At 40.7% G+C, this 25,368-nt stretch overlaps 1 protein-coding gene across 4 annotated transcripts in view; it reads left to right on the top strand.

Moving 5' to 3' along the window:
- Ntm (neurotrimin) overlaps positions 1–25,368 on the top strand; it is a 960,133-nt gene that overhangs the window by 537,931 nt on the left and 396,834 nt on the right. For all 4 annotated transcript variants that reach the window (XM_048796170.1, XM_048796171.1, XM_048796172.1 and 1 more), the window contains exon 2: positions 12,122–12,206. In XM_048796170.1, coding sequence (XP_048652127.1) covers positions 12,122–12,206 — 85 coding nt within the window. The remainder of the gene's footprint in view (positions 1–12,121; positions 12,207–25,368) is intronic.

Here is a 25,368-nt window from a genome sequence, read left to right on the forward strand (position 1 = left end):
GAGGGGGGTGGGGTGGGGGGATAGTAGAGGATAGGAAAGGCAGAAGAACATATCAGACACTAGTATGGCAGTATGTAAAAACGTGGATGTGAAACCGATGTGATTCTGCAATCTGTATACGGGGTAAAAATGGGAGTTCATAACCCACTTGAATCAAATGTATGAAATATGATATGTCAAGAGCTATGTAATGTTTTTAACAACTAATAATAAAAAAAAGAGAGAGAAAAATTCTATCTAGAGTTTGGCTATTAAGGTTATGTTTTCACTATCCTCATACTTCCTGAATATCAAATGTCTTCATCTTTTTAATGTTCTTGATTTGGAAGCCCCTGCCAAGACATTTTAATTTTGAATTTTCCCCAGCTGTGCTATTCATTTAAGTTCAACAAATATTTATCAAGACCCATTTTATGCTAGGCATTGTGTTAGGCTTTGGGAGTATAACAGAGAAAAAGACAGAAATTAAACTATTACAAGTTTTACAAATGTTTTAAGAAACACTGATGAGGAGGATACATACTGTAGTTAAACAGAATAGTTCCCCTTCATGTGGGAGTAGAACTGAGGAGGGTGGCTATGACTCAGCCAGAAAAACCTGGAGGTAGTATTCCAGACAGGACAGGAACATACCCAAAAGCTAAAAGTTGGGAAAGAAAAATGTTTTAGAAATTTGTATAATAATAAAAGAAAACCTGACATGACTGGCTAGGAGAAGTGTGGGAAAGCAAGCTCAAAGAACCCAGATGCCAAGTCAGAAACCACATAAAAATGCTGGGTTCTTATTCATATTTCAGCGTAGAGCCACCAACAATTTAATCCGGAGAACAACCTGGTCAGATTTCAGGAAAACTTCCTTTCATTGTGGAGACTGAAACAGATCTGGAAGAGTTGATGGAGGACATACATGTAAAAGGGAATTTTAGTACTCAAGATAAGAAAATAAGTAGAGATGGTGATTTTGGCCAGAGAAAAGCAGTGGAGTTTGAGAAAGGTGGATGGATGTGATATAACTTGGTGGGGTTAGGGGTTGGGTAATGAGGAGAGTGGTCAGGAACGAGAGATTAAAAGTCACTCTTGATTTCTGACTTCAGCAACTGGACACATGGAGTTTTTTTTTATTATTATTATTTGTGAGCTACAATGATAACTATTACAAGCAATATTTGAAGGATTGATATATAGTACTTTTGAACAAAATTGAAATTTCTTTCTTTGTCCTTCTAACGTCTTTCATTAAATATGCTTGGTCCAATTCTCCTGTTTTGGCAAAAAAAAAAAGGGGGGGGGAGGGGAAGAAAATTTTGATAGCTACAGAACATAATCATTAGTATCCTACTCCAAAATATTTTGCAATGGGAACCACTGGTAATAATTGATTACAAGGTTGTTTTCCTGGAGTGTAAAGGAATAATCAATCACTAGCTGACATTTGTCAAGTTGCTGCTACAGGCTATGTACTTTATTGTACACTTTCATATATTATCTCATTTAATGCTAACATCAAATAAGACAGACAAGTGATAATCCTTTTTAATATGGGAGAAAATTGATAAGTGAGGTAAGACAAATTTCCAAGCTAAAGCTATAATTTGTGAAAATTAAAGTCTAAGTCATTAACTCCAGGATCCATGCTTGATCTATCCCACATCACTGTCTCTTATTCCATCAGCTAGAGTCCAGTATCATATAAACATATTTTATTTTTCCTAAAGTGTATTATAAGCTATTTACACACTGTTCTGCATATTCATATAACTTTGTGGATTATTTTCAGCTCATCTGTGTTAGCTGAAAATTTAATTACTTAAGGGAACTTGATGTCTTCTGCAAACTTGAGAGTGTTCTCTGTGAATTTCCTTTGACAGCTCATTGGTAAAAATATTAAATTTGATTTGTCCTAGCAACTATCCTTTGGGGAATCTGGTATTAATACATCTCCATATAGAAACATGTCAATCTATCCTTGATTTGTGTCTTAGCTCTAAGCTAATTCTCTGCCTTTGGGGGGAATAAAAGATAGTCTTCTCATCATCCACTTTTAAAAAGGCATCTTTGATTCTGACACCTTGTCAAAACTGTTGTGAAAGCTGAGATGAATTATTTTCATATGTTTTTCCTTATTCACATGCACATTCATAACATTTACCCCCTTGTTCCCCCAGGTTCAGAGCTACCTGAGTATACATAAGTCCACTCTATAAAGCCATTCATAAGTTCCTCTGACTTGCTCAATTCTTTCAGATTTTGGGTAAGCTACAGGAAGAAAGTACACACAAGATTTAGGGAGATCATTCCTTTCCAGGAGGGAATGCCTGTTGACTTGATAGAAGGGAAGCCCAAAGATGTTTCAACTGCATCCTTCATCACTTCATTGTAGAAGGACATGAACTCCTAACAATAGAACATGAAGACAGCAGATGGGGTAAAACAGTGATGCAGAACAATGAAGAAATATGTTTATTTCCCAAAGTCCTAAGCATGAATATAATAAAGAAAAAAAATGATTTGCATATGGTGGATTTTTTGTTTTATTAATTGAAGACATTGTAAGGATCTTATAGGTTTTTAACTTGACAATGACTGAGATAAAATAGAAAAAAGGTAATGAGTGGTTTACTTATTACCTTAGTTATAAATACAGAAAAACTTGAATAATATAGTATCAAAAATTCTAGCTTTCCACAACAAATCTTTGAAAAATGTGCTTAGCTGTCTTTAAAAATGAGTAATTTTTTTTTTCTGCTTACCTCATTGGTACCCCATCTTCTTCCCATCTGTGCCCATATCCAAATCCATCTGATCTCCAGGTTTTACAAATTTACACACATGGTAAATTTTTGTAGCACTAACTCAGTGAACTAACCCTTCAGAAACCTGTAAGTAGATTATTTTAGACTCACAGAGTTTCCACTTTCTTGAAGAAAGTTTAGATTCTGTTCATCCTTGCTGCATGAGTGAGACACTAGCCCATCTGATTCAGTGTTTATCTGACATCCACACGTCTCCCTAGTACATAGATAAAACAAAGCCAGTGTGTGTGGTTGTGAGTTGTGCAAATGTAAATGTGTTACAATCACAGTAAAATTACATCACAAAAGTCCAGCCAGCACTGTATTCATAGTAAAAAATATTGATTGATTTTAGGAATAACAAAGATCAGTTCTACCCAATTACACCCTGGCTGCCCCTTCCAAAACAGAGAGACTCAGGTATTATTTCATAGCTCTTAATCTTTTATATACAACTACCATTACAAAATGTTCTCTGTGGCACACAAAATTATATACATGTGTGTGTGTGTGTGTGTGTGTGTTTACAGAACTTGCTATGGAGCCTAAATGGCTTATTCAAGAAACTCAGGAGAGATAAGACAAAAACACAGCAGCATGAGCATAAAATATGAAGTCCAAAAGAAAAAAAATCAAAAATTAGCTGGGGGTGGGGGGGTGTATATCAATATAAAACAAACAGGGAGAGAAAAACGAGTATAGGAAACATCAAATCATCCCATACAGCAGATTAAAAAAAAAAAGGAACTCAGAGCATACAACTTACTAGTTCAGTTAAGTTTTAATAACTCTTCCAACCATGTTGTACTAATAGTCTAGTCTTAGAAGAATGGCTTACTCATTCTCTTTATGGCTGGATGCCTGGCAGAGACTATGATCTAGATAGCCATGTCCCAGCTAGGCTTTAGGGGAAGATTCCCAAATGGGCAATTAATCTAGATTTAATAGGACAGTTACTGTAAGTTTAAATAAATGCCAGTTAAATATTAACAGCGTATTTATTGAAGATTAACATTGCTGGTTGCATTGTGGGATTTTCTTTTCCTTAAAGAAACCCTTTATCGGAAGACTTTTAATCATCTTGACTCTTCCATCGGCTTGCCTCAGATCCAGGGCAGCTCATTAATTACTTCGTGCAACAGTTTTCTGATTTCTGAAGTGGTACCTTAGTAAATGGGGAGAGTGGAAAGGCAATAGGAGGAGGCTATTTCTGTACAGGAGGGACTGATGAGTGAATCTGAAGGGTAAACTGTCTTTGAGGAGAGTATTGAGAAGCAATATAATCATAGACTATTACAGTTGGAAGTGCCCTTGGAAGTCATCTAATTCAAACTCCTTGTTTAGAGGGAAAGGGGCAGACACTTGGGCAATTCCACATGGCCAGTAAGTTGGGACTAAAATCCAGGCCCCAAACTCCAGCCTCTCTTCTGTGTTGTTATCTTCCTCTGGATTCATTCCTTTAATTCTTCAAAAGCGCATTAGCCCCATGGAATAAATTAGCCATTACATCTTCACAACTATCCACAGTTCATAATGAAGATGTTGATTCTCTTGAGAATGAAGGAGCTAAGATTTTAAAAAAGCAGTAACTCTGCAATCTGTATACGGGGTAAAAATGGGAGTTCATAACCCACTTGAATCAAATGTATGAAATATGATATGTCAAGAGCTTTGTAATGTTTTGAACAACCAATAAAAAATAAATAAAATTTAAAAAAAGCAGTAACTTATCTAAGGTAATAAAATGATGAACTGCACTGAAACTAGAACCCAAGCCCTCTGGTTTAAAAAATACAAAAAAGTCATTTCCAGAAAAAAGTATAATCAAACCCATTTATTATTGAGCAAATTCTCATCTCATTAAAATTTACCTTTTCTGCAGTTACTCTCACTTGGGAAATGAGAAGAAAAACTTTCAAATAATGTGAGAATAAAAGATTAAAGGGAGACATGAGTAATAGCTGAGTGTCTAGAGAGAAAGGGGCATAGGGAAACAGATAAACCAAGTTACTCTGAGAGTTCATTTGGGGGTTGAAAACTCCAGATTTGAGACTGGTGAGATTTCCATGCATAGAGCTCTTTAGATTCCAGAAACCACTTCCTGACTCTGGTTGTGCTGAGTCAGCCAGAATTGGTTAGAACCAGTTGGTTCTAATGTTGCAAACATTAGATGTGATGTGTTTATGTGCATTTAGATGAATGTACACAAGTAGCTTTTTCACAGGGGTTATAAAACTGATTCCAGGTACTGTCCTGGGATATAGACAGTAGGTGAGAGGAGCTATATGTGGTGGCCCATGCCTATAACCACAGTGACACAGGAGGCTGAGGCAAGAAGTTTGCAAGTTCAAGGCCAGCTTGGGCAATGTAGCCAGACACTGTCTCAAAATAAAGTATAAAGGGCCAGGAATGTATCTTAGTGGTAGAGCACTTGCATACCATGCACCAGGCTCTGGGTTTAGTCCCCAATACTGGGGGGGGGGGAATGGGATAGAGGAGGCAGGTATGGGATATTATTACAAAATGACTAGTCTATTGAAGACTACAGCATGTCAAGTCCTACAAACCCGAGGAAGCTTTGGATGCAGCCATCATGCACATGGGAGCAGAGAAGAAATTAGAGGTTCCTGGAAGGAGCCAGATTGTGTGGCTCACTTTATAATGGCCTGTGGGCTTCTTCTTTTTTCCTGATTCTGTTTTTGTCTTTGTGGTATATATGGGAACAGATAAAATTTCCCAGGCTGCTTTAGGAAGAAAAACCTAAATCCTCTTTCCCAAGTGCACGTTTTATTCCCACAGGCCTGTATTTTGTGTGCAGACCATAGTCATTTGATAGCTAGTCATTTGAGGATGGGACAGTAGGGTGAGGGATGGGGTCACCACTCTTCCTGTCGTGGGTGTGCAAAGGCTAAGCAACTTCCTGTTTCTGACCACATCTCAGCATGAGGTTTCTTTTCTGTCTCTGGAATGAAGCCCCTTCTTGATGTGAACAACGTGAGTTCTCTTGAGCCTGTGCTCCACTCTGCAGGCTGCTCCTGGGATCTCTGACTGAACTTCCCATGTATGGTGACTGGAAAAGAGGGAAGCAAGTTCAAATGCAGATCCCTCCAGTCCCAGCATAAGAGGCACAGAAGATGCCGGGCTCTGGGTTGAACCTTCATACCTACTCTCTCATTTCAGCCTCACATTGACCCTTTGCAGTAGGTACCATTAGTACCACTAAGTAATGTTTCCAAGGTCCTACATTAGCCATGGAGAAGGTGTACATTTGACTTCTGCTTGGTGTGTTTCCATAGTGCACAGCCCTTGTTAGTACATAAGTATGTACTTAAAGGATGAATAAATGAATGGACACAGTATTGAAGGCAATAGCAGCCCTTCAAGGGTACTTATCCTTAGTTTAACTGAACATAAACTGAGACGATAAATGGTGGCTTCTGCTTCTTCTCCTTCTGGTCTTGGGTCATGCACAGTAGGTATAGTCCACCTTCAATGAAGGTCCTGCCCACACTGCCTACCCTACATCTCTTCCTAGTTGTAAGTTTCTGCTTAGCATCACTTCTTTAGGGAAACATCTCTTCATCTTCCAGATTGATTGAGAACCTCCTGTCATGTGCCTTCTTCCATTTCTTCTTCACAGTATTCATCATAACTACATCCCTTATTTTTTGGAATTCTTTGTTTATTATCCATCTTTCTTCCCATTATACAGTTTGCCGTAAGAGAGAAAGGCCCTCATGACTTTTGTTTTTGTCTCTCTTTCACTGCTCTAGCCAGTCCTGAGTGTGTGTTAAACAGACGTCTATTGAGTACACAAATTACTTCCCTACATTTTATTTTTGGTACTGAGGATTGAACCCAGGGGAACTTAACCATTGAGTCCCACATACTCAGCCCATATATCATATATGTGTGTGTGTGTGTGTGAGAGAGAGAGAGAGAGAGAGAGAGAGAGAGACAGACAGACAGACAGACACTCACTGGACCTGCAGAGGTATACTGAGCAGTTATAGTATCATGCCCTTAGTGGTTCTTTCTTTGTCCCACCAATGAAGCAGTAAAAGCAGAAATTTTATTATCTAGCTGTGAAGCAGTGTCACTACTTGACAGGTGTAGTGAAAAGAACACAGGAATAGGAATAAGTTCTTGTCCTGTGTTGCTGGTTATTAACTTTATGTCCCCTTATGTCCTTCTGGGGCTCAAACCCTCTCCTAGGAAATGAATTGGTTGTACTAAGCACCTTCCAAGGTCCCTTCTGAGCATATCATTCTGTGATTCTATGAGTCTAGGGTCTTACCGTGACCTAAAACCTACATAAAGAAAGATTCTGCCCCAATGACCCCCGACTCTTGGGACGTGTCCTCTGGGTACTTGCCTTGTGCTTTCTTGGCACTTTGATTTTGACTCATCCATCCTGCTCCTCATTAATTTTCTGCCTACCTCCAATTATTCTTCATACCATCTCTCTGTTTTATGCATCTCTTATAAAGTTTTATGGCTTTCAAAGTGTAGAGAAACCACACCTTGGCCTTTTCTTCATACCCTCCTTCTTGGTTCTCTCTATTCCTGACCCCTTTTCTCTCCCTGGAGCCCTCTTCAAGTTACCCTTTTGCTCTTCCTGCTGAAATCCTAACATGCTGGACTGCAGGCCAGACGAGCAACGATTTTATTTTGATCCTATATTCATAAAGGAGCAAAAAATAGCATGTATTTTTCCAGAGCCCAGCCCTTCCGTACACCCCTGGAGGCATCTCTTTATCCAGATTTACACTGCTCTTTCTGATTAAATCTTCCAATAACCATTTGATGTCCTGCCACTCTTCAACTGCCCTGCATTTCTCATCTCCAGACCTGCACTTCTGTTTGAAATCTCCACCAGGAGAGGGGGGCCTTTCGCCTTTGTAGAAAAGGAGAAGTAGGACTGGCATTTCTTAAGCTAGTGCTCTTCTTTTGGTCTCTTGTGTGGTGGAATAGTCACAGCTCTTTAGCTTACTCTGACTTGCTGTAGGTAACACAGACTAAAACAAAACAAAACAAAACAAAAAAACCCAAACCCAGCTGACTTCCCTTTCATGAGGAATTCTTTCCTGTTCCATCCCTGCTTCAGTGAATAGATGCTGGAGCTGCCAAAAGTCTCCATCCACTCCTGTCTTCTCCCTCGCCTGCCAGCACTCCAATGATCTCCTCTGCCCTCCCCTGCTTTGCAGCCCCAAGATTATTAAAAGGACTATGATTGTTTTCTTTCACTCAGGCAATGGTGTGTGTGTGTGTGTGTGTGTGTGTGTGTGTGTGCATGCACGCACCTGGTGTGCCTCTGTGAGTGTGTGTGTCTGTGAGTTTGAAAGGCATTGTCCTATAGATATTTTTATAACCTGAAGCAATTACAGCTGTCAGTACAGAGACAAGCTGTGACAAGTTGATTTATGTGTACAGTATATGTGTATGCAAGAAGGAAGGGAGGAAGGAGAGGGAGATGGGAGGAAGAAGGTGGAGGTGGCGCTCATTAGGCATCTGCTTTCCAGGAGGCAGAGAGGAAGTTGTTTCTATAAAGAACACAAATAATGAAATTGCTCCGACTGTCATCCCTTTTTCATTAACTCGGATATGCTGGGAAAAATAAAATAAATCCAGCAGTTTTTATGAAGCAAGAGATGGGATATAAGATAAGCCACTAAGTGTTGGTTATATTTAGGGATTAGAGGATGGAAAGGCAATTGACATATGATTTTGATCTTCATCTTTTCAAACCACTCCAATAAGAGGTTTGAATAAAATCAATCCATTCTTGTTAATCTATGGACATCTCTGACCTTTTGCCACTTCCTTAACTTCCATTTGTGAATCAAGTTTGGATCTCAGGGCCCAAGAAGCAGGTATGAGGTTGTGAGGGGATTTTCTTTGTCTGCCCTGAGAGTTACCTGAGCTCTGCTGGTTTTTCTGCTGGCAATTGCTGGGATGCTGCAGCTCAGCATCCTTTCTCATGGCCAGAGACAAAGATGGTTTGAGTGTCTTAGATCAACTGTATTCAGATGGCTGTAAACTTCTCATCTTAAAGGGCCTATAAGAATTATTTTTCTGGCTTGCCATAATAACGAAGTAGTGGCAAGGAAAATGTATTAATAAAGTATCTTCCATCTTAAATGGATTTCTAAGTATTTTCCTGTAGAGTTAATCGTGTATGTAGGCCCCTTGGGAGGAACTGTTGTCATTATCTACATTCCTAGATGCAAAAACTAATGCTCATTTGTACCTACCTGGGAATTAGATGCAAGAGACTGAATAAGAATTTATCATAGAAGGAATAATCCCTGCTATTCTCAGCCCTATAGGGAAATGACTCCAGATCCCAGAATGAGTCCCTCTCTCTTCTCCATGACTCGTATTTGTTTCCACTTGATGTGGTATGATGTGGTATATAAGAAGAGATACTGGAATGGGGGAGCAGGAAAGATGGTTGAAACGAAAAAGGTCACCCCTTTGGCTTTTGGGAAAGAATCCCAAATTTTTTCAGGCTGAAAATCAGCAAATATAATCTCACACCTTATGTCTGCTCTCACATAAGAGCTCAATGTGGTGAAATCATTCAATTTCCTATTTCCACAATGTCCCATTGGAAAATGGAGATAAATATAGGCTCTCACAAGAATGGACTGGTGCTAAAATAGGTTAATTCTCTTCCCATTCTTTCAAAACTATAAACGAAATCCTTTTGCTCCCCATAGATGTATTTTTTCTTCTTTATAGTAAAGTCATTCATTGCTGCCATAAATTGACAACTGGTATTTTTAGTTGCTATATATCAAATGGTTCCAAGTGGCCAAAGGTAGCAGATGGATTTCCCTAAGAATTTACTATCACTAAAAGTTACCAGAGGGGATGAAGGGAAATTAGTCTAATGTCGAATTAATGCATAGTATTTTGAGACCTTCAGAGAATGTGTTTTAATAAGTTGCTCAACTATGAAAAGTTGTTGACTATCCAATCAAAAATTTGAAAAGAAAGACAAACTTCCTTAGTCTGTGTTACCCTGATGTTTGGGCCACATCTCAAAAACCTACCTCTGTTCTGACCCCCTCTAGTAAGAATGGGATATGATGAGTGAACTGTACTTGTGTCATTCTTAACATGTTATCTACATGAAAATGATTGCTGTTAGTCAAAATTCAAAAGTTGCAAGGGTCCTATTAAGACACAAGTGTCTGATAATTACAGTAATTGAGGTATAATGATCCAGTCACTTTGGTGTTGAATGTGTTTGAGGAAGAACATTTTTCTGTTATTTTGTATTTTTTTTAAACATCATGGTTAAATCGGATGAAAAATCTGAAGGATAGGGGAGGCAGAGAGAATTTAGGTCTGCACTGGGATCTCAGATATTGGAATTTTTTAGAACACAGCCTATTACCCATGAGCTGGTTGGCCTTCTCTGTTCACTTGCACAAGGATGAGGCCCAGTAGGGGGCCTATACCACATTCCATCAGAGCTGAAATGACAGGAGAAACAATAACCTAGGCACAGAGGGACCAGCAGCAGGCAGAGTGGATGAGTAACAGGAACTGAGGCATATCCAATCTTTCCCTGGGTTTCAAGAATAATTTAAAAACCACACCTCTTAAAGATGAAATCAGCTGTGCAAGAGTGTGAAGCCCAGGGAACCCGGGAGTCTGCAGTAGAAATAAAGCAAGAGCTTACACTCATCCATCTCAGGGAGCACTTCTGCAGGGCTGGCATCTTTTATTGTCCACAAAACAAGAATAAAGAAAGCCATTGTCAGAACTTGACCAACATTTTGAAGCGACTTTGCCTGTTTTCACACACTGAGGTTTCTGTGATTTTCCCATTTTATATATGGGAGATCTCTGAGAATGGTGGAATGGTAGTATTGAGTCCTTGGGGTTTTTAGTAGCTTTTGGGCAAGGGGTGGTTGTATGGGTGGGTGCTCTATTATTGAATTAAAAAAAATGAAATTATTTTAAAACATCCAACACTCTGAATTTACTCTAAATGCTAATGCACTTAATCTGATTATTTTAAAGGTGCATGTATGCTTGCTGCAGGGTCTTCCTTTTACAGTTTGTGACCCTTATTAAGACGTCTCAGGTTTATTAAGACAGCATGGTAACTTTGTCTTTCTTCTTAATTTGGGATGTGTTGGCTCTTCAAGGCGGAAAATGGTTAAACTCCTGGCCTGGGCTGGTGCACCGCCCCGGCTTGGCGCGGCGGGGGTTAAGGTGGGCGCCAGCGCCCCGCTCCCCGCACCCGCCGGGATGAGCNGCCTGCTAGCTCCGAGTCGGCACCGGGAGAAAGTAGCGGTCAGGGATGGAGCTGCTGCCATGACAACCCCGGCGGTCGGGGCCCGCGCGCGTCGGGGCTGCTCCCGGGAGGAAGGCGGCGCGGAGGCCGGGGGCGGCCGCTGAGCGTGGCGTCCGTGCGGCTCCGGTGCCGGCTGCGCCTCGCCTTCCTCAGCGAGCCAGCGAGCCAGAGAGCGAGCAAGGGGCCACCGCACTCCATTTCTGCCCCACTGCTCCTGCCTCGGCCACCACCGAGGCCACTGCCCCGCCAAGACCGCCCTGATCGCGGCGGTTGCACCGCGTATTTGGCTTCCGAGGAAGTTGACCGAGGCGGCTGCGGCAGGATCCCTGGTTCTGGATTGCACGAAGCCTGCTTAGCGGTCACCTCGCACAACCCTGGTCGCCTCCTGCGTGCTCTACTTTCCATCTGCTATTGTTACAGATTGTTTCTGGTGACCAGCCTTTCTCGGAAACTTACAAAGAAAGTGTTGGATTTCCCCTTGTTCGAACTGAGGAATTGCAGTCCACATCTGGGTAGCTGGATGAAACCCACCCCCATTCCCTTTCTGGTACCAAAGTGCTTACTTCCTCTCCAAAGTGCCATGTCTGAACTGTTAATGGGAAGAAGCGGTTCCTGAAACGTGCACCTTGCACCTGCCTCGCGCTTCCCCTTTCTCTGCCACCTTCCCTGGCCCAAGCGGCGCGGAGAAAGCCCACTTCGGATGTCTTTCGTGGAAACTGGTTCTCCGAGGCTGGCAAGCTGAGGCTGGATTTGAGAGAGGAATATTAGACTTGGAGGAGTCTGCGCGCTTTTCTCCTCCCCGCGCCTCCCGGTTGAGGCTAGTTCACCGCTCAGTCCCTGTGCCTGCTCCCCCACCCCACCCACTTCCTGTGCTCGCCCAGGGGGCGTGTGCCGTGCAGCTGCCGGAGTTTTGGGAAGTTGTGGCTGTCGAGGATGGGGGTCTGTGGGTACCTGTTCCTGCCCTGGAAGTGCCTCGTGGTTGTGTCTCTCAGGCTGCTGTTCCTTGTACCCACAGGAGTGCCGGTGCGCAGCGGAGATGCCACCTTCCCCAAAGCTATGGACAACGTGACAGTCCGGCAGGGGGAGAGCGCCACCCTCAGGTAGGGAACTGCCATTCTCCGAATTGAGGATGATTTGTATGGGTTTAGGGTGAGGGGCAGGGGTGCAGGTGTGTGCATTGTAGCATGCCAAGGCTGGCAGAGAGGTTGCTGGTTCCCTGGGTTGCACAATTCATAAACGAATTGGGTACTCTGCCTGGGGATGTGATAGTCATAGGGAAATGCTCAGATTCTGGTGGTGAGCTGTTTGCCCCTAAATTGACCTCTTTGGCTTAGCGATTTGGTAAGGGTGAGGAGTAGCTGGGCCAGGTAGTCTCTGAGACTGAGGGCAGTGATCCTGGCTCCCTCTGGACTGAGCCTGGTGGTCCTAGCGACTGGGGACCCGCTGAGGCTCAATGTGAATAGTCTTCTCTGAAGTTAATGAGACCCATAGGAGGGGTCTATCCCATATAAATGTCCTCACTCCTCCATGCCATAGGGAGCTGCCTACTAGAGCTCCTGGATTCTGGCAGTGCATGTGTTTTGTTCTGGGCCTGACTGTGACAGGGTGTCTCCATGCCATGAACTGGTGGGCAGAGAGGCATTCTCCAATCTGAATGTGGTTTTCTGAGGCCGAAGTCATGGAGTCCGATTTGTCTTTGGAAAATGTCGTTTACACTGATGGACTGTGTTCTGTTCATACTGTCCACCAAAGCGGTGTGTGCAAAACTCATCTATGGAACAGAAACTAGGTTTCAGTGTTGAGATGGGTCTCGATTGGCTTTGGGGGTTAAGGCTTAGAGGAACTGGGGAGGAGGAAATGAATAATCTTGGCTATGCTTTGTGTAAAATAGGAGGATTCTATCTCCCTGATTACCTTTCCTACAGAAACACCAACTCCATTTCCAGTGTTGACAAATCATACCACTCACATGAGGGCAACACCGTAATGATTGCAATGAAATATTTTACTCCCTGGAATTTTTAAAGAGTAATCATGAGGTAAAAGTTAGAAAGCTTCATAGGAATGACTTCCCTGACTCTCTTTGACTTAATATGTCCTCTTTAATAAAGTTTTCCAAGCCAAGGAATTGAATTAGACACAAGGAAACCTGACAGTATTTTCATTCTTTGCACATGAAGATTCTTAGAAAAATAACCTTGATACTGGTACCCACTATTTTATCCACTGAGGACTGTTCTTCTAAAACCAGATTGTTTGCTTAAGATGATACCCATAGGAAAGGAAATGTTGAGGAGGAGTCACCAGCAATACTGTGTTGAATTATTTGGACATTGCCAAAGGAAATGTGTGATTTAAGGAACCACACAGAGCTATAGGCATCCCCAGATCCTTTGTCTTTTGGGAGCTAGACCCCATGGGGTCCACTAAACTCCTAGTTACTCATTCATTCAAAAAGCCCACCTCTTCCACTGAGCTCTTGAGGAACTACTTTGGATGAAGATAAAACACCCAGCTGTCCCCTCTCCAAAAATGACTGTATATCTTTTTATAAAGGGGTTTCATGGGAATTACAAATATGCAGTAATTTTAGACTACATACATAGAAAAATAAAAATGAATCTCTGAAGTAATACAGTCAAGGAAATGTAATGTTCTCTGGATGACTCCTTCGTCCCTAATCCTGGGCTGTGAGGAGAAGTCCTCCAGGGACAAAATAGAGGCATCTTCATATGGGAACCATTTTAAATACAAATGGGATTTTTCCCCTCAAGGAGAAGGTGGAAGGTAGTCAGCTAAATAGAGACTTGAAGAAAAATAAACAGCCTTGACTATGACTCTTATAGGAGGTTTTGATAAAAGTAGCCACAACCTGGTTTCTAGAAGGTAGCCCACAAAGCTCATGAGAATCAGGACTTAGGAAAGAGGCAAAGAGTGGCTGCATTCAGCAGAACATGGGACAGGCCTGGGTGGGGAGCAGCTTCTCTTTCAAATCACATTATCAGGTACTAGATGACTTCTCTTTCTTTGTCTTTGATTTCATGCATCTTTCCCAATTGTCGGGGTGGTGGTGGGTGTCCCCATCCCTGTTTCTTTCAGGCATTAAATGTTTGTATTTATACATATGCTCTCCACACAGGGGTCTTGTTTGAGTATAGATGAATAAATGAAGATAAGGTGGAGCTTTCTCTCTAGATCCTAGAATTGACCCCAACCTGACCATGCATTAAAAGACCCTATTAGAAAATCCCCTGCCATTGTGCCAGCTCCAGATACTGAATGTGTCCTGATTGGCAGAAGAAAGACCCTCTTAGTGGATGGAGTCTTCCAGGGCAGGGATTAGATGAGCTAGGGTCTAACTGACATCAACTATTGTCCATGTCCCTGATTTAGGATCAGAATTGGGCACCTGGTGTAATGGGCAACTGGTGTGTAGGAAACTCATGCCTCTTGGGATTATCCTCTTTCTTTTTAGACTCTAATGCATTAGAAGAAGAAAGGTTGCTTTAGTTGCTCTAAATTTTCTAATTCTATGTTCAGAGAGGCAAGTAGGAATTTCAGAATATATTTTGTTTGGTGATAATTGCTAAATTTTTACATAACCTGATTTTGTGTTACAATAACCTAGTTGTTCAGGATTATGGATTAGTCTATTTATTTTTAATGTGTGTGTAGAAGAGTTTTTTTTTAATGTACACACTTATTTTCCCTTCCTTCCTCTATCTCTCCCTTCCCCTTTCTTTCTTCCTTCCCTTCCTTTCCTCCTTCTTTCCTTCTCTCTCTCTCTCTCTCTCTCTCTCTCTCTCTCTTTCTCTCTCTTTCTTTCTCTTTTGCCTAATAATGACCAAGTGACCTAATCATGTCTACTGTGCCCTGGAAGGCCATCCTAATCTACCTTGCTATGGGATTGTAGTTTCTCTCATAACCAGCAGAGGACTTTTTGCTCTAATGCATTTTATTCTGCTTTGTTCTCACTAGGATCCTTTTTTGAGGATTTTTTACAGTCTCCAAAGAATAAATGCTTCAGAAGCAGATTCTAATTTGAGGAAACTTTTTTTCTAATGTTTTACTTTGTCCAATTAGCTCTAATGATTTTGTGAAGGTATTGGGAAACCTTTCACCTAACATGCCATTGACAGTCTGAAAAGAATTCCAAACAATTTGCAATCTCCCACACTTTCAGCCCTCCTGCTGATATTCTGTATGCATATTTTTAAGGAAAGTGAGATTACATAAAACAGAATCTACAATAATAATACTATTTGTCAAGGTTTATTGAGCACTCACTGTATGTTAGAGAATATTAAATGCATTGTATAATGTCTAACCTGTCACTCACCCTCATAACTTTACTATTTACCTCTAATAATAATCTTATAACATAGTTCTTATGATGATTATTATCCCCATTTTACAGATGAATAAACTGAGGCATGAAGAGTTAGCATTACTTGATTAAGGTGGCGTAGCTAGGAAGGTTTAAACTAGATTAGGAGGCACCAAAAATAATGTTAATAAAATGTATACTACTGTTTATTATTGATCAGTTAGAATAGTAAGAAAATTTTAGGTACATAGTACATTTAATTGTCATAACTCTGTAAAACAGAGTTAATTATTGCCCATTTTACAGATGAGGAAGTTGAAGCTCAGGAAGGAGAATTTACCTAAAATCACATAGGAATTTACCTAAAATCACAAGGAGCAGGCAACAAGACTGGAGTGTTACCTTGAGACTTCACTACCCAGCTCTGTGTACCAAGCTCCCCTCCAACAACTGAGGTCCCCTGAATACTGTATTCCCCTCATCCCTTGGTCGTACTTGGTGTCTGCCCACACATTTCAGCTTAGACTTTGAATGTTGTTTAACTCTCTCTCTTGCTGTGGACTGAGAGTAGGTCTCAGAAAGGAAAGATTACACCTTATAAGGCCTTGAGCATTGGGTTTTGGCAAATCTTTACTGAATAGATAGATGAAAACAAAAGTATCCCTCTGCTTATATTCAATTTGACTCCATTCCAGCATTTCTCTATCATTTTGTTTTACAGTGGAACTGTGGTCAACCAAGAAAGACTTACTGAGTGATTCTTTCAGGAACCACTGAATAGGAGTATGGAAAAGGATGAGGGCTTTCACTCTCACATGGACTTTGCCCTCAAGGGACTTGGGTCCAATTCTAAAAGGCAGGCTGTGTACAAGAAGGTAGCCAAGTGGTTGAGTCCAAATGTGTCATTTAAACCTGGCCTTTTATGGAGTCTGCACTTGGCTTCAGCAGAGTGCCCTCCATCAGAACAGAGGCTTTCTATGGGTAGGACTGTGCCCTGGGGTATGGAAAAGCAAAGGCATTAGCTGCTGAGAGTCTGAGATGGTTAACTGTGTGGGTGTCATTCAGAGATCTTCACTAAGCATGAACAAATCACTCAGTAATTTCACTGCTTGTGTTTCATATTTCAGAGATTCCCCAAATAAAACATCAACTAGGAAAGTGAATTGTTGCCTGGGTGTGCATCAAAGAGGGAACTCACCTTCTGTCGTGTGTCTAGAATTTGAGACTGAATGATGCTGTTTTTCTGGGATAAGTTAAAAATAAAATGTTGGAGAAATGTACATGATGAAAGTTGAGTTTTGGTATGGCAACTCCATGGAATAATACAGAATAATGTGGTTTTGATACTTGAGTGGACCCCAAAAGTCTCCTTGTAGATTTTGGAAGCTGTGACATTTTGTGCATGTCATGGAAAACACTTAACATTTCATTTTATAAACATATGGAGTCTCTATTAGTCTCTGTAGGTACTTTTAGGCTTCTTGAAGGCAGAGTGTGCCTTCTTTGGATTTGCATCCCAATGCTGAGTCGAGGACTTGGCCTATTGTGTTTGCTAATAAAGTCTGAGTGACAATCCTCCCGCCCTTCCTTTCCCTACACTCTGCTGTAAACTTTCTGGACATCTTTCTGTTTCATGAACGCAGAAAACTTATTCCAGTCAAAGAGGGCATAAGGACTTCATGTCTCCACTATTAGGAATACCCTACCCCAAATTGCCTATAGAAAACTGTTTCTTATTTTGGCCCAAGCTCACTGAGTCCCCCTCACTGAGGCCTTTCCTGACAATGAAATCAAAATAATCTAAAACCACTTCCATCAGGATCATCCTGGATTTTTCCTCAGAATGATCTTCTTCCTCTGAAGTTATCTCACTTATTTGTTTTGTTATCTACATGAATTCTGTCTTCCCTAATTGAACTGTAAATTCCTTGAGAACAGGTCCATTCTTTGGCTTATTTAGCACTGTATCACTAATGTCTGGTGTATAGAAAGTGCTCAGTAAATATTTGTTGCCTGAATGAATCAAGAAACAAATGCCCGAGATCACTGCTTCTTCCCTTGCCTGTTTTTCTTCCCATCAATTGTCCTGTGTTGTTCTTCCCTGGTCATGTGAGTGGATCACTCTTTTGTCCAGGTTGTTTCTGTTGTGTGAGGTGGTTGTGGTGGAGGTACTAGTGAGCAGATACTAAATACATATACTTTATTCAGCTGGTGTCTTTCTACCCAGCACACCAGTGGATTATATGGGTTATCCATTTGTTGTTAGCTGTGCAGTGACACATTCCTTCCTCCTTCCAGGTGACTTCCCTATGAAGTCCTTGTGCCCTTGAAGAAATACTGTTCCCTGTTGATGTACTCGACCCCCAGGTAGACCCCAGGGAAATTAGTTTTTCAAGGTAAGGAGGGGTACAGAAAAGCACCTCTCTGCCCATCTTTCTATTTTAGAGTCCCCCTTGCAGTGGTTGTGTTGTGGTAGAACTATTGATCCATTGCTAATGGTTCACTCCTTTGGAATATCAATGCCACTCAGGAAGCATATGAATGTCAACTGCCCTGCTCCCTCTCAGGAACAACCACTGTGTACTCACCTCAGGGGCTTGCCAGGCATTCAGCTGGTGGACTGTGGCTCTGAGGAGCATAGACAGATGGGTCTGTGGAGAGAGGCTTCTGGAAGCACACTGATCCCATTGAGGAGCCAAAAACTAAAATGAGAAAGCTAAAAACTCAACCAACCATGGGGCAGAAGGAGTAGGAGTGTGCCAGTTGTCACTGGAGCCCACATCATAGGTGCTTTGCATAAATGTTTCTCCTTTTTCCTCCTTTAAGAGCACAGTGTTTTGGAGTTTAAAGCATTGCAGAGACCAGGGAGTTCACTCACCTGGGTTTATATATGATGAAGGTCTTTATAAGCCATCTTGCACAAGGAGACCTCCTGGAAGGGTGAAAGGACTGCATCCAGCATACAATCCTTCATCCAGCTGTGAGTCCTAACTCAGGATAGCTTGTGTCTAAGGGAAGGCTGGCATTTTCCTCTTAAGACCCAAAGCATCCTGTGGACTACCAGTGAGGCAATTAGCTGATATGTATCACTGTGTTCTCTCCTGACTACTGGTTTTGTCTGGCACCAAATCCTAGCTTCTCCTGCTCCAGCTCTGACTCAGTATGGGCCAATTGTGTTTCCTATGTGTCAGGCACCATGCTGAGCACATTTCTAGCAATATTTGAAGGCTTTTTGTTTCTGTGACAAATGCATGAGAAAATCAACTTAGAGGAAGTAATATTTGCTTTGGCTCATTGTTTTCAGTCCATGGTAGACATGTTGCCTTGTGGAAACATGGTAGAAGGGTATAGTGGAGAAAGGGTCTGCTTACCCTATGGCAGCCATGAAGGAGGGGGGGTGGAGAGAGAGAGAGAGAGAGAGAGAGAGAGAGAGACAGAGAGAGAGAATGAACACAAGGACACACAAGGAAGGGGATGGGGAATAGGGATAAGATATAGTCCCCAAGGACAAGCTACCAGTAACTACTTCTTCCAACTAGGCCTCTCCTTCAGTTTCCACTGCCTCCCAATAATGCCATCAGATTATTGAGTCCATCTAGGGATTAATCCACTGTGGAGATTATAGCTTCCTAATCACTTCAATCACTTCCCCAAACTCCACCTTTTAATATTATTGCCTTGGGGACCAGGACTTCAACACTTGGGAGACACTTGCAATCCAAACCATAGAAAGCAGAATCTCATTAAATCCTCACAGATGCTCCATAAGGGGCATTCAATTATTATCTTGATTTTATAGATCAAAAATCAATGTGAAAAGTAGCCATTTTCCAGATCACACACTCAGAAGGTGGTGGGGCCTGGGACTTGGAATCACTTGTGTCTGGCTTTTTGGTCATCTCTCTTAACTAGAGTGCTTGTCTCATTATGTCTTCTTCATTGCCAAGTGTCTCTCCAGCTGGGTACTCAGTGAATTTGGTTGTTCCTCCTTGTCGTGATGTACTATAAGCTCCTTTCTTGAAGTGTTTCAGGAATGGGGCCTTAAGAGTGTCGAGGTTTTTATGTTGTTCATGGCCTAGAGTTACAAAGCCCCAGCTGGCCTCCAGCCGTCCCTGTTAGAGAATCCCAGGACTGCTCTGCTTTGTTCAGAGGAAGATTTATTCTAGGTTCTTCCACCAGCTTTTTACTTTAGATGTTTGCAGTCATGGATTCTCCCATAGAGAGTTTACAATTTCTTGAACATTTCTACGTGTTTCTCTGGAATGAAATATTGAAGAAATCTAGCTGGAAGCTATTCTGTTATGATTCTACAAACCAATGCACTTGGATATCATGACACTGGGACAGGGTGGATGGGGCCTGGGTGCATATGTTCCTTTCCTTTCATTCCTTTCTGTCTTTCTTTTTAAATTTTTGGTTCTAGTAATAGAACCATTCTTATCTTTCCTGGGTAATACCAAAAAATATATGATTCATGCCAAAACCATATTTGTTCTTTGGGGTTAAAAATCATCAGAGATAATTTTGCTTCCCATTGTATACTAGATAACTGATAATAATATCATCAACATCACATACATTATCAAATAATATTCTATTTTTAGGAAACTAGTATTTATTATGTTTAGTATATAATTAATTCAAATTGCATGTATGTGCCAAAAAGAGAAGGAAGCAATGGAGAAGTTTAATGACAGCAGAACCAATGAACAATGTTTTGCTGACTTATATTCTATCAGGAGTGATATTCTAAAAGGAAAGCGCACTGGAGCCAGGAGTTCACTAACTCTAACTCTCCGAGTGTTAACCAGCAAAATTTTTCATCTCCCTGCTTAAAAAGGATGGTTTATTGTCTACCACAAAGTGTTGTTGTTTTGAGATAAAATGTAATAATGTGCATGGCTTGGTGCATAGTTACAACGTAGTTCATATTTATATACATGTGCATATAAATGTATGTGTATAGCATATATACACATTAACAATTTTTATAATAAATTGTGTAACTTAGACACCCATATCATTACACAGACTTATTTCTTTTGTTGCAGTAGTGAATATTGAAAATAGGGGCATTCTACCTCTAAGCTACATCCCCAGCCCTTTCTATTTATTTAATTTTTTAAAATTTTATTTTAACATAGGATCTTGGTTGTCCAGACTGGCCTCAAACTTGTGACCCTCTAGCCTTAGCCTCCTGAGTCACTGGCATTATAGATGTGTGCCATGGTACCTGGATCACTGAAATTTGATAGGTATACTGTGTCTTGCTTCAGAAAGATCTAGAAAGAAAAAAAAAAATCCCTGTTCATCCAGCTGTAATTGTGGTGTTTGGTTTGTTATTTCCTTGGTTTGGTTTGATGCTTTCTCCTACACATCTATTTAGATCCTAGGAATATTCTTCAGTTCAAATAACATCTTGAGATATTTTATTTCTAAGAGTGAGAAAAAAGGTATTTCTTCATTTTTCCTATCAAGATGGTTATATAGTGAATTGTGACAGTACATGGCTCTGAACATGAATTTCCCTCAGAAAAGTCATACAGAATGGTTTGTGAAGGAGGTTATCAGGGATTTTTGTACAGATTTTGGCTTGATAGACACTTTTTCCTCGGGGGACTGATTTTTCCATGATAATTCCACTGATATCTACTGGCAAAAAAAAAAAATAGAGTTGGGGTGTCAATTCTTGGGGGTCTTAAGTCCTTCCATCTGTTATGTTCTCTGGTTCTATATTTTTCCTTTCCCCATATCTCTTGAACTTGGGAGGTCAGGCTTTTTGAACTTTTATGGTGATATGAAAATAGAGAAAGATGCCTCTGGATTTGGTGATTTTTCTTTTAGGAAAGTTTGGGGCAAGACCAGTGCCTCCTGCAATGAAACTCAGAATCCACCAGTAAGACCACAGAAGGTATTTTTCCACCTTAACCCAATGCAAAAGGGCTTAAATTTGTTAAAATACAATGAACTTTTATATATAGCAGTCTCAGTTTTTCCTGATCTTTTTCTCCCAAATTTTTTATTCACATGGTTGAATTATTTGGATTTATTTGGGTGTGTTTGGCCAACTTTTTGTCTTATCAGTGTGAAATGTTTTGGCTTAGAAAGCTTTTGAGAGGGGTTAGATTTGTCTTATGAAATGAACATGAAAATTAATCTTACATTCTTGCTGATGGATTTTAAAAAATAATAGATTTTAAAATGAAAACAGCATCAACCAACAGAATGATGGAAAACTGTAAAACTGAAATCAACCTTCAGACAAAGCTTTGTTGGCCCCATGGAGGCAAAGAAAGACGTGTTTGTCTGAAAATAATTTCTTGATCTTCTCTGGCTTTCAGACAGGCTATAATGTACGACCTGAGTGGAAAAGTGCTCTCACACTCAGAATAATCATCTCTGGACAAATATACTCATCAGGAGAGTGCAATCTGAAACAATTCTACTCAAAAAGAGCATATGAGTAAGAAAGAGAATATATGCAAATTATTTTTAATTCAGTTCATTATTTTAAGTTTAATTTAATTTTGTTATATCATGAACACTGCAAGTAGCAGTACCATGATGTTGTGGATTGAATATGTTTCCTTTTTTGTGTATGTTAGAAGGTGACCTTATTTGGAAATAGTGTCATTGTAGATATACAAGCTGACTATCCCTTATTCAAAATGCTTCAGTTTTATTTTTCATATCTCAGATTTTTTTTTCAGATTTTGTAATATTTGTATATACATAATAAGATATCTTGGCCATGAGACCCAATACTAAACACAAAATTCAGTCATGTTTCATGCATGCTTTTACACATAGGTTGAAGGTGATTTTATGCAATATTTTAAATAGTTTCAACTTGAAGCACAGTTTCAACGTGTGGAATTTCCAACTTGTGATGTCATGCTGGTGCTTGCAAAGTTTTAGATTTTGAAGCATTATGGATTTTAGATTTTTAGATTAGGGACAATCAATCTGTAGTTAATAAAGATGAAGTTGTACTGGAATAGGGTGGGCCCCTAATTCAATTCAACTGCTGTCCTTATGAAAAATGACCACAAGGAGACATGATGCAGAGTGGTTGTCGTGTGACATTGAAGGCAGAATATAGGGTATTGTACCAGGACGGAAAGTATTGTCAAAATGGCCAGCAAATATACAGAAGTTAGAAAAAGACATGGAAGGACTCTTCCTTACAGGTTTCAGAAAAAGCATGGCCTTTCCAACACCGGGATTTCCGACTTCCAGCCTCCAGAACTGTGAGATTATAATTTATGTTGTCTAAATCTATCCAGTTTGGGTACAACCCTAGGAAACTTGCACATGTAGGTAAAGAAAGAATTTTGTCAAGTAATAATAATCATATGTAAAGGACCACAGAAAGGCCTGGTTCAACCACCCAGTCCCCAAACACAACATGAGCCGTGACAGCACATGGAGTAGATTTCTGGGATTGGAATGCTTTGGGGATGAGTGTTCCTTCCCTGTCCAGACTCCAGCCTCACCATTACAAATGCCAGAGAGGCTGGTTGTGGTTAGAGATGTAATTAGAACTGGTTTTCTTCTTTATCCTCAAGGATCATCAGGACAAACCCTACTGTCTCTTCTTAGGTTTCTCAGTCTCCTCAGAAGTCAAAGACCCCAACCTCCTGGGCCATGCAGCATCTTCCAGATTCTAATCACTACATGGTCTTGCATATCCAAAACCCAGACCCAGTTACAAACCTCTCCCTAACTCCCAAATCTTTCTACTCTCTGAATTTCATGACCCTTCACCAGCAAAATCACCAGTCTCTTCTTCAAATGCCTCCATCATTTTTATTTCTTAAAATGAACCCTAGCTTTTTCTTGGGTTAGTTCCACTTCTAGAGCCATCTCAAACATGTGTGTGTTTATTCTACACCCTGTTTACCAGAGCTCTGAAAGTTGGACAGGTGTCCTTTTTGATATTCATTGTGGCTTCTGAATGTTTGTTTCTCCATGTTCTTCATAATTTCCATGGATGGTGGAGCACACACCAAGAGGCCATATCACACACAGCCGATCCTTGATGCCGTCATTTACTTTCTATCCTGAGCACGTTCCTGGACCTCTACACTGTCTATCCTACTGTTAACCTATAGCTCTTCTTTTTATACCTAAATGACATTTAAAATTGGAGTCCTCCAATTCGTGCTCTTGACACTGGACGTATTTTATGCCTAACTATCTAGCTTTCCCCTTTTTCAGCCAATCCCAATCTTAGAAACTGGCATCACCATACATCTAGTTGCTCAAGTTAAGTTCTTAACAGATATTTTATTAATTTATTTTTTCTCTCCTATGCTGCATCTAATTTGTGTGTAAATCCAATTTGTTTTTATTTTTAAAAGATACCCTGCATGAGAACACTTTTCACCATTTTCAGCCTCATTGGTCCATGTCACCATCCTCTCTTTCCTAGGCTATTCTGGTGACATCTAATCTTTTGTTTCCACCCTGCTCCCCCACAGTCAATTCTCCATCCAATACTCCTAGTTATCATTTAAGAACATCAATTATATGACTCTCTGTTCAAAACTGTACAGTGGCATTCAGTTACACTCAGAATGAAATGCAAACATATCAATGGCATAAAAGCTATTTTAGCTACCTGAGTCCTCTCTACTCTTCCTATCAATGTCACCTCACCCACATGCATGTTGCACACTTGGAACCCACCAAGTCCATTTGTTCTGCCAGGATCTGCTAAAATGCCTGGGTTGGACCCCTCATGGAATTCACACATCTGCCCCAATATCCCATCCCCCAAGAAGGCCTTCCAGACCATGCTATTTGAAACAGCCCTCCCCCAGCCCCCACAACACTCTATCCTCCTACCTAGCTATAATTTCCTTCACAGCCCTTAACACTTAGAAAAGTCTGTTATTTATTCATCTGTTACTTATTTATTGCCTCTTCCCCTAAAATGTAAGATCCACCAGGCCACTGAGTTTATTGCTCTCATTTATAGTGACTAAATTACTGCCTGGAACATGGGATATATTAACGGATATTTGTTGAGTGAATGAAACATTTATTAGGAATAATAGTAGGCTATTAACAGTGAAAATTGTTTATCTTTTACTAGACAGAGGAAGCTGTTCTATCTGTACTGGCATGGGTTCTGATGTTTTAAAACTATGGGCAATGGGAGGGGTGAGGAGCTTTTGTTGGGTCTGTCTTCTAGGTCAGAGAGTGGAACGAGGAGGGAATCACTGGGGCAGTGTGACACACTTCATAAAGTCTCCATGTGTGGAATCTAAAGAGCCTTTAAATATCCACTTTCACAAGGGGTTTTATAGAAAATCTAATAAACACTGGAAAATAAGGATTTGTCTCTAGCCCAAGGCCTACAGACTTGAGGGAGAAGGGAAGGAAGAGGCAGTTAGACAGCAGTCAGGCTGTGAGCCTGATATCTAACAAATTACCCTATGTCCATTATTTTATTTTATGTTTTCTTTCTTAAGTGAATCTTACCTTGAAGAATTATAAGGGATCCTGGCTAAGCATACAGTCTGGAGGCAGATCCCTTCCCAGATTTAAATTCTGGCTCAGTTACCCAGGTGTGTAACAATTCAAATATTGATTAACCTTGCTATGCCTCAGTTTATCACCATTTAAAATGAGGATACTCATCTGGCAGAAGTGTGAGCTACTCAATACAGTGTCCAGAACTTTTTACTTGTCTTGTGTGATCGATACTGCTGTGGGAAGTGCCCATCGTGAACCGTATCCATGGTGAGAAAATGGAAATGCTCTGCATGTAGTGATCCTGGGAGCTGTGTGTAGAAATACAGAGTGGGGGACATGGAGCACTGGGACTGGTGCATTTCATAGACATCTTGGTGGTGGAATAGCTTTTGCAAAGACTCAGCAAGGTTCATTGTCTTTGGAAAGTGACTAGTGGTCCAGGGTCAAGGTGA

This window comes from Marmota marmota, unplaced genomic scaffold (genome assembly GCF_001458135.2).
Source record: "Marmota marmota marmota unplaced genomic scaffold, marMar, whole genome shotgun sequence".
Lineage (NCBI taxonomy): Eukaryota > Metazoa > Chordata > Mammalia > Rodentia > Sciuridae > Marmota > Marmota marmota.